General features: G+C 37.0%; 1 protein-coding gene across 1 annotated transcript; it reads right to left on the bottom strand.

Moving 5' to 3' along the window:
- Positions 1–2,379: 2,379 nt before the first annotated feature.
- On the bottom strand, positions 2,380–2,913 carry LOC143593334 (uncharacterized). The gene has a single exon (XM_077072996.1). It carries the CDS (start codon positions 2,911–2,913, stop codon positions 2,380–2,382), a length of 534 nt encoding a protein of 177 aa, XP_076929111.1.
- Between the last annotated feature and the right edge of the window lie 6,697 nt (positions 2,914–9,610).

The raw sequence follows: 9,610 nt of genomic DNA on the forward strand, positions 1-9,610 counted from the left end.
GATTGCAACGATGGTGGAGGTTCAGTGGTGGTCGACGGTGGAGAGGTGAATCTATGGTGAAGATCGGTGAGAGGAGGGGGAATTTGTTAACGAGGGTGTATATTAGGGTCAAGGGTAGTTGTGTCTGCTGAACCATTCAGATAGAAAAAGAAGCTGAACCATTCAGAGGCATACAGAACCAATAAGAGGAAGTGTTTAAACCAACCAAACACTCTGAATCTGAGCGAATCAGACCCTAACCTCTGAATGGCTCCATTCAGACCCAAAAGAAATAGCCCCTAAGTCTAACTTCTACCACTTTTCAACACTTCACAAGTAGGACTAATCACTTAGTTAAATAGTTCTTAGTTGACCCATCAAGTCAAATTCCAATTTACCACAATCATTCTATTACAAACTACAATTATTTTTACTAACGAATATGCAAATCATCCTTAACAAGTTTTCAATCATCAAAACTGATTTTTCCAGCCAACCAAAACTTATTATTAAATTACCAAATAATTCAAACATATTCTAAAAAGTATTAGGTATAACATATATTTTTCTTATAATTTTCAAGTTCACACAAATATACAGAATATTCACACTCTACAATAACCTAATTTCAGTCTCTATTTTAACACAGCAGTACACAAATATTTGCCAAAAATTCTATATTTGTCCAATTGATGCAAGACCAATTGAGTTAGATTCCCACTTAAATTTATAACATTCCAGAAGTGTAATCACACCCATATCTATTTTCAATCTCAAGTTATACAATTTAAAACACAACTCAGAAAATTTCTCTTTCAATCAGGATGGCAAACCGATTTTGTAAATTAAAAAAAAAGCAGTCAAAAAAGTCCAAAAATTATGATTCTTGACTTTTTGAAAACTAGATTCAATGTAATTAATCATAGTATCAACAATCAATCCCAAACACCAACGTATCATCAAGTTATTCAATATACAATCTAAAACACAGAATTTGTCTAGAAGCAGATTCAAACCAAAAGTCACAAAAATCATGATTTTTATATCCTTATGATCTTTAATCATCAAGGAACATTTTGATACAATCAAATCTCATGTCTTTCATTATTTTACTGATTTATAAAATAATATTTAGTTACAAAAAGGTTTCCATCCTTTCTTTTATAATAAGACACAAAATTTCTTTTAACAATTAACCTTGATCATCCTTGATTCATTTTTCACAAATCCGATTATTTGGAAACTAGGTTTCATGAATCAAAAATCAAAATATACACAAGAATATATACTAAACTATACTTACCTATTGCTTGATTCAAAAATCCAATATTCTTTCTTCCAAATTCACCAAATTGATTATGATTTTTGAGAGAGATTTCGAGAAAATAAAATGTGTGTATGTGTGTGTGAATTGGACGGCCAAGGAGAGAAAAAGAAAAGTTTTAATATTCATTGTTATTTAATCATTATTACACATTCATTTACACCCTCATTAAGTCATCATCAATTTGATTAAACATTAGATAACTTTATTTTATTTAATTTGTGACATGTTCCATTTTATTATAACCATTTCCTAGTAACCATATGTTGTGCACTTCTCTTTTGTTAATTACCATGTAATATATTATATGTTATGTTATTTAATTGTTCAATCTCTTACAACATATGGTGCAATAACTAATCATGTAACATCTTAAGCATGTAACACAATTATATCTATCACATATAATACATGTAACATATCACGCGTGACAAATTTATTATAACATATAGAATGTGTGACAAGTTTATTATTCTAGTTATCAAGAACTAGTTACTCTCACATAGGTCACCAACGACAAGACTAACAAAATGTGTGCATACATGACACTAAATGTATAAGAGTTCATTAACTTAGTTAACAGAACTAACCGGGTTTACTGACACAATCAACTGGATTTAACTGAGTTTAGTTAACGGAGTTAACCTGAAAAATACCGGATGTCACATCATCCCCGTGTTGAAAGAATTTTCTTCCCGAAAATTGATATGTTACTAAATACACCAGTCGACTTTCGTCTATGTGTTTGGCCTTAGTAAATTCAGTAGACTTCATGTCTATATGTTTGTTCACTGTACATTCAATACCTCAGTAGACTTTTAGTCTATATATTTGTTCACTTTACATTGAGTACGTCAGTAGACTTTCAGTCTATATGCTTGTGCCACTAATACTTCGGCAGTGTTACTCGTATTTAAGCAAAATTTTTCATTTGTCACAGTATTGAGGTTGAGGTGGGTTTTGTTGGGTTAAGGCACAGTTTTGCTTTCATTTCTTGGGATGGTTGTTCTTGTTGCGATTTTGTTTGGGTGTGCCTTCGGCCTTGACCTCTTTGGAAGGTTCAGCCTCGGTTTTCTTTACAGTCTTCTTGTTGCCTTTGAGGGTTCCCGCCTTAACGTGGTTGTCAGACAAGGATGCAGCAAGGACAACCGCCTCGCGAAGAGTTTTGGAAGCACTGCTTTAACCGAGTCTTGGATTTGTCTTGGTAATCCCTGGATATACTTGCTAATCCCGCGAGAGAGAGGAGTGACAAGATGTGGCACCAATATGCTAAGCTCGTTGAGGCGAGCGGTGTAAGTAACCTTATCACTACCCACTTGCTTAAGATTAAAAAATTCCACCTCAAGATTCATGAGTTCATTGGGTGGACAGAAGTCTTCGTTCATGATTCCCTTAAGTTCCTCCCATGGCAAGGCCTTGGCTACTTCAGCACCACGAGTGGATTTTTCTTGCACCCACCAAGTTAGGGCTCTTTTTCCAAAGACACTTGAAGCAAAGCGTGTCGTCTTGTCCTCGGGACATTCGATATGGAGGAAAGTACTCTCCATACTTTGGTACCGTTCCAATAGGGCAGTGGCACCTTCAGAGCCATCAAACTTAAGAGGATTCATATCGATGAACTTCTTGTATCAACAAGAGTTGGAGTTCGAATCCGAAGTGGCTGAGTTTGAATTGGAAGCAATGGTTTGGTGCATTTGAGCCACCATTTCCTGAAGCACAGCAGCCAGTTGCTTAGTGATCTGGGCTGTCATCTTGCGGTTGGAGTTTCTTGTGGGACGACGAGAGAAACAAGAAGACATGCTGAAAAGAGAGTACTACGCGCGTGAGTTATTGAGTGACGATTTCGAGAAGTGGAATACTTAAACCAAAAATAAGAAGAAGAAAAAATAAAATAAAATTTGATAATACTAAAATCACATGAAAATTATATTAAAATAAGGATATTCATTCACCATCATAACTTGTATGTAATTTAAGAGTAGGAGTGCAACCATTCTTTATTCACAAAGGAAAATGGCCACATTTGACAACTTAAAGTTATGGTTCATATGAAGTTTGGTGTGATATGATTTGGCCTAATATGTTCCAGCACCCTTTTCGAACCCTCCAAGTAAGCAACCGGGTCCTGCGTCTGATTGGGATTTATGCGAATTGGTTATCTTTAGGTATAAAAACCTTGGTGTCAAGGGTTCGAAAAACAAGTGTGTCACCCTTCCAGTTACGAAATACCCGTCACATAAAACCATCTTTAAGAGGATTGAAAATCGTTTTTTTTTTTAAATAAAATAAAGAAAATAGAAAATAAAATAAATTGTTTACGCATAAGCCTTGGAGTTTTGTGTGAATATGTGTACAGGTGACGCTATAAAACATAATAAATTCGAGCGTATGAACGAACTTTTAATAAAAATGTGGGCATGTAGCACATAGGGTATACATGCAATTCGGAGCCATAAAATAAACTATAAATTTACTAGGCCGATACGTCTAACAACATATCTTATAGTTACAGCTCTGATACCAATCTTTAACACCCCGGCTTTAAGCGAAATACGCCCGGGTGTAACGTACAGATCACTCATAGCTCTTAACACTATTAAAGCGGTAATAATTATATCATTTCATTTCATAACGTAACAAGTACACAATTATTCATAATTAAATTAAAAAAGAAGCACTTCATTAAAACAATAAATAAGTTATTTATTCAAATATATTAAGGTATACTAATGATCTTCATCCTTATCATGCCATTGATTCAACCTTTAGCACGTTGAAAATAATATATTTGTCAACAAGTATAAAATCCTAAAATATTCTAATTATAAATAACGAAAGTTGCGTTAAATTGTCGGGTGTTAAATATTATTATCTAGCATCTAATAAGGAAAAGATCATGGACTTGGACTAATTAAGAAGGATTAAAGGGAATGGGCCTTAGGTCATGGGCTTTAGGGGATATAAATATCCTCATAAACCACCCTAAAACCCTAAATCCTCATTTCATTCCATCCTAATCTCTTCACACTCCAAACACACGCACACCACCTTATACGCGGCCGAGAGAGAGAGAGGTGAAACCCGAGCAAGCAAACGCGATTCAAGATTTATACAAGATCCAAAGTTCATAAACTAGCTAACCGAGACTAAAACGAAACGTAAAGGTATGATTTCGATCTTAAAGTTCATGTTTTTTTGGACGGTTAGCCTTGAAACTTGAAACTATAATAGATCGGGTCTAAAAGAAACGTAAAGTAACGAACTTGATGCTAGGACGAACCTAACGAACTCATAAACAGGTGCGTTTCGTTTAATATAATCGCAGATCTTGTATTGAATGTTTTTGAACTTAAAGGTCCAAACTTTATGCGTTTTCGGGCCAAATCTTATCCAAAAACGACCATAGGGTTGATCGCGGGTTGGTTAAATATCACATCCAAAGATTTCACGTTAAAACGGAGATGATTATGGAAGTTTTGGATGAGCCGTAGTTGCTGCTGGGCAACTTCGCCTGCAGCCAACTTCGCTGGACGCAAGTTCGCCAACTGTGAACTTCGCCTGATGGTTAAGTTCGCCAGATGTTAAGTTCGCCACCGGTTAAGATCACTACTAGCTAAGTTCGCTGATGTTAACTTCGCCAGTAGCTAAGTTCGCTGATGTTAACTTCGCCAGTAGCTAAGTTCGCTTAAGTTAAGTTCGGTAACGAATCGGATAGCGAATCAGACGTAATTCGTTATGAAGAATGGGTTAGCAAATTAGAAAATAAATTAAAACCCTAATGAAAAATGTGTTAAGACAGCTTAACCCCAGCCAAGGGCTCTGCCCCTTGGACCCCGCTAGGGGCTGCCGCACCTAGAACCCTGCTGCCAGGGGCGCTGCCCCCGGACCCCCGTTCGTTGTGGGTTATATAGAGATAGAAATACGATATGAGTAGCAATAGTTAATTGATACATGTACATATTATACAGTTAGCCGTGCATAGCTCAAGAAGGGAATCACTATTAACGGTGAATGTAACCGCCTTCAGGTGAGTTTCTAGCCCCATTTTCTTGCTATGTTTTTGGGGCTGTGTGCATACTCGATGTGATTAGTTAATACACTTACCTTAAGTGGTAAGTGTATACCTTATATGATTTATGTATAAATGAATGCTTGACGATGCATAAACGATCTTCGGATATTGCATGTGCCGTCAAAGGATAGTATAAAGATATGATTGATATATATATATATGATGTATAGATGATGTTTGGACGTATGAATGTTTTAATTATGAATGTATAGAAAGGTACGAAAAGTATTGATAGAACAAGGGAACCGACCCTAATAATGTCGGCGAATGTAGGGAACAGACCCTAATAATGTCGGCGAATTTATTGAACCGACCCTAATAATGTCTGCGAATGTAGGGTACCGACCCTAATAATGTCGGCGAATGTACGGAACCGACCCTACTAATGTCGGAGAATGTAGGGAACCGACCCTAATAATGTCGGCGAATGTAGGGAACCGACCCTAATAATGTCGGCGAATGTAGGGTACCGACCCTAATAATGTCGGCGAATGTAGGGAACCGACCCTACTAATGTCGAAGAATGTAGGGAACCGACCCTAATAATATCGGCGAAGGTCATAGGGTGTAAGGCTCTTTAAATTGTATGTGTATGAAATAAAGTATGTATGTTAATATGAAAGAAAGAATGAAAATACGTAAGTATGTAAGCATGTATGATAATAGGAAGGTATGTACCTTCGGGTGCATATGTAGATATGAGAATGACTCATAATTGATTAACTAGAACTCACTCAGCGTAGCTGACTTTTAGTATGCATGCAGGCTAATCGACTGAGGCAGCTGGCTTGAGGGAGACACATGGCAATACTGAAAAGGCTTGCATCTGAAGATTGGTCGTGATGATTTGACACTATGTTTTATGTTATGTTTTAAAGGGACAAATTATGGATGATTATATCGAATGGTTGACTATTTTATCTTCCACGAAAGTTTTTTGTAATTAACTCTGATTTTAGAACTGCGTTTATGAGTAAATCCAACACCAAAGTAGGGCTACCGGTAACGGGGTCTTACAACAAGTTGGTGAGTTTTCATAAGTTTTCGAGTATACATATATATAAAAGGCACGATTCAACTTTCGTAATGCAATAAATATTCAAGCGTAAAGTAAATGAAATCAATTAAATGCCGTCCTCCCTTTCCTTTAGCCGAGGCCGTAGTAATAGGGGAAATAAGAACCACCTTACGAACAACCGAAGTCATAATGTTAGACGACGCGGGTACATGACGTCGGACCCTCCCACTATGTGTATGCGTTTGCGTAACTTCCACCATAAGAATAGTTAACACGTTGCAAGCAAGTTCACGTATAATCATAAACAATGTGCAGGAATAATATTAACATGTACGCTAATTGTGGGTTTGTAAATAAGCACATAACTAACAAGATAAAACTTGTGACATGCTACACCCCAAAAATATTAAAAGCTTTAAAATGAGGTTATGAATAACTCACTTGAAATAGGGAATACGGTAACGAGGAGATGGTAATGATTAAAGCAACTAGATGGTTCCGAGAGAAGTCCCGACAATTTTTCCTAGTTATTATATACGAAATAAATATCAAAAACTAGCAGCAAAAGATGATGAACGACGAAATGAGGGTTGCGGCTTGAATATGAAATCAAACGAGGTCCATAACAGTTAGTTGGCTACAATTATCTCAGGGGTTTGCTTCGTGCTAGTGAGATGATGGTGTGGGGCATTTTAATTGAGTTTTGAACTCGTATTTATAAGCTAACAATATCAAAATCAGCCGCGACCTTAGTTAATGAAAATTGATTCAATTTGATATGAAATAGCTGTCAATTACGCGTTAAACTATAATAGGAAGGAGCGAGTATGTTAAGAATCATCCTAATTAATCCATAACCCTTGATTTATGGGTCAAACGAAATCAAAACTGGAAAGGGGGGGGGGGGTGGGGGCTGTCGGCGACGGGGAGAAGAAGAAAGGTTGAGGGAAAACTTTTGTTAAATTGCCAAAAGGTCCCTCAATATTGGTTTGGTGATCAATTGTTGTATTTAGTATGGTGTAGGGGCTAAAAGCGCATGTAGTAGACACTTAACAATTTAGAATATGCGTAAGTGTAATAAAGACAAAACTGAAAGACATAATTAATAAATGGATGTTTTATTAAATGTAACGATGCGATTACAAACGAGTAGAAATACTAAAATCGAATTTCACGAATGTCACAACAACCAACATTCGTATTCAGCTACATCAGCCCCCTGGGTCCTTTAATTACCCAAAACACCCTTTCCAATAAATCACCACCAACGATTCCCAAACTATGCCCGTCTTACGTTAATTGTGTCGAATTCATGTGTTAACGAACAGATTAACCAACCACCAACAAAACCAGCCTCATTTTGAGAACATTTGACATTATTACAGCCTACCCATCAATAATTAACAATTAACCAAACCATCCCCTCTAACCAATTAACCGGTTTTACGCGCTCTTACAAACCGATCAAGGAATCATCAACCAAACCAGCTCCTCTAACCAAAAAAACACTTTTCCTACTATTCTTACACTAACATAAGACCCCTCAAACTTATCGGGTTGACCTTTCCTTCAAATAATACCCGAAAGACAAAAATTCACGGTTTCAACATTCGAGAACCCTAGAAATCGGTTTTTATCAATTGACCTATAAAAACAACTTCAATGGTCATGAAATTTTAGTATGATATACTAGACATACCTGGGGATCTTTTGACACCAAAAACTCCAATGTTTGACATCGGGAAGCATGCTAAAATATTTTAAATTGAATCTGTCACTAGCTCAAGAAACGAATTAATTGACCATTGTAACGACCTAGATTATCGGAGTGTAGTACACACCTTGAACGATCTCTAGGAGCTTGGAATCGATTCACCTTGATAAAAAACAAAGGGTTTGGAGCCATAGAGGCTTGCGACCAGATTAGGGTTAGGGGGGTTGTCTTATAAATAAAAAATGTCACGCTTTAGCCCTTGCACTTTGTAATTCGATCATTCTTGCTCCCAAACTAAATGAAATACTTTTTGGTCATGCCCATAGTTCCCGAGCCCTCAAGAGAAACCCGATAAATTAAGTTACAAACTTTACACTCGCATCATTCGGTTTACGAGAATTTTTTGGGTGTTACAAAACGTGTATGCTAGCCCAAAATGTAAAACATTTAAAAAATGGACATCATGAAACTCTCCTGATACAGATCACAAAAATTCAACGAGCTGGGGAACTGCTAGGTGAACACCCACAAGCAAAGGCCTGTCAAGTTATAGCACATCAATTCATTAACTAGACTATGCTAACTCACTCGCCCTACGAGACGTTCCTACATGATTGAGTTGGCCCGAAGCCTCATCAATAGTTAAACTCATTCACATCAGCCCCCGAAATTATCCCAAACTCCCCTCAATTAAAACCGGGGCCAATAGGTCACAAACTATACTCGCTTTAAGTTAACTGTACCAAATTCGCGCGCTAACGAACCGTTTAATTAGCCACCAACCGAACCAGCCCCTTTATGATAGAATTTGGTGTTCTTACAGCCAACACATCAATCTATTACTACACAAGCTGATTGGGTTGGCAATTCCCTTATTCAACACACTAATTAACAATTAAACGCGAATTCGTGCTCTAATGGCCCGATTAAATGATCACCAACCAACTCAGCCACATTTTAAAAAAAATTAACTATATTCCAGCCATTATACCAATATAAAACTACATGAACTGATCGGGTTGGCAATTCCCTCATACAATACCCGAAATTCAACAATTAATGATTAATCACACGATAAACCTCAGTTTTCAAACTATCGATAAATGACCGACAAAATCAAATCCCGTAGCCATGAAATTTGAATATGAAGTTAATGACATACCTTAGAAGCTGATAGATGTAAAAGCACTAATTTAAACCTTCACAAGGCTTCCAATTTGCACAACTGACGCGTCCGTTCGCGTATTAAAAACCTATAAACAATGTTACCGGAAAACGTCCTCAAAATTCATTCCCGGCAAATTTTCTCACATCCCATGATCATACCTAACAATACATAAAAGATTCACAGAGTCATACATTCGAGTATAAGTTGTTCTGAACCCATACGCGCAGCATCGCAAAATACCAACGCGAACGAAAACTAAAATGGTCATAACTTGACCATACGAACTCCGATTCGAGCGGATCACATATCCACGAACTCGTCTCAACATGCCAGAC

The sequence above is a fragment of the Bidens hawaiensis genome, unplaced genomic scaffold, assembly GCF_021521415.1.
Source record: "Bidens hawaiensis isolate Kalapana, Puna unplaced genomic scaffold, B.hawaiensis_p1.1 tig00041932_1, whole genome shotgun sequence".
Lineage (NCBI taxonomy): Eukaryota > Viridiplantae > Streptophyta > Magnoliopsida > Asterales > Asteraceae > Bidens > Bidens hawaiensis.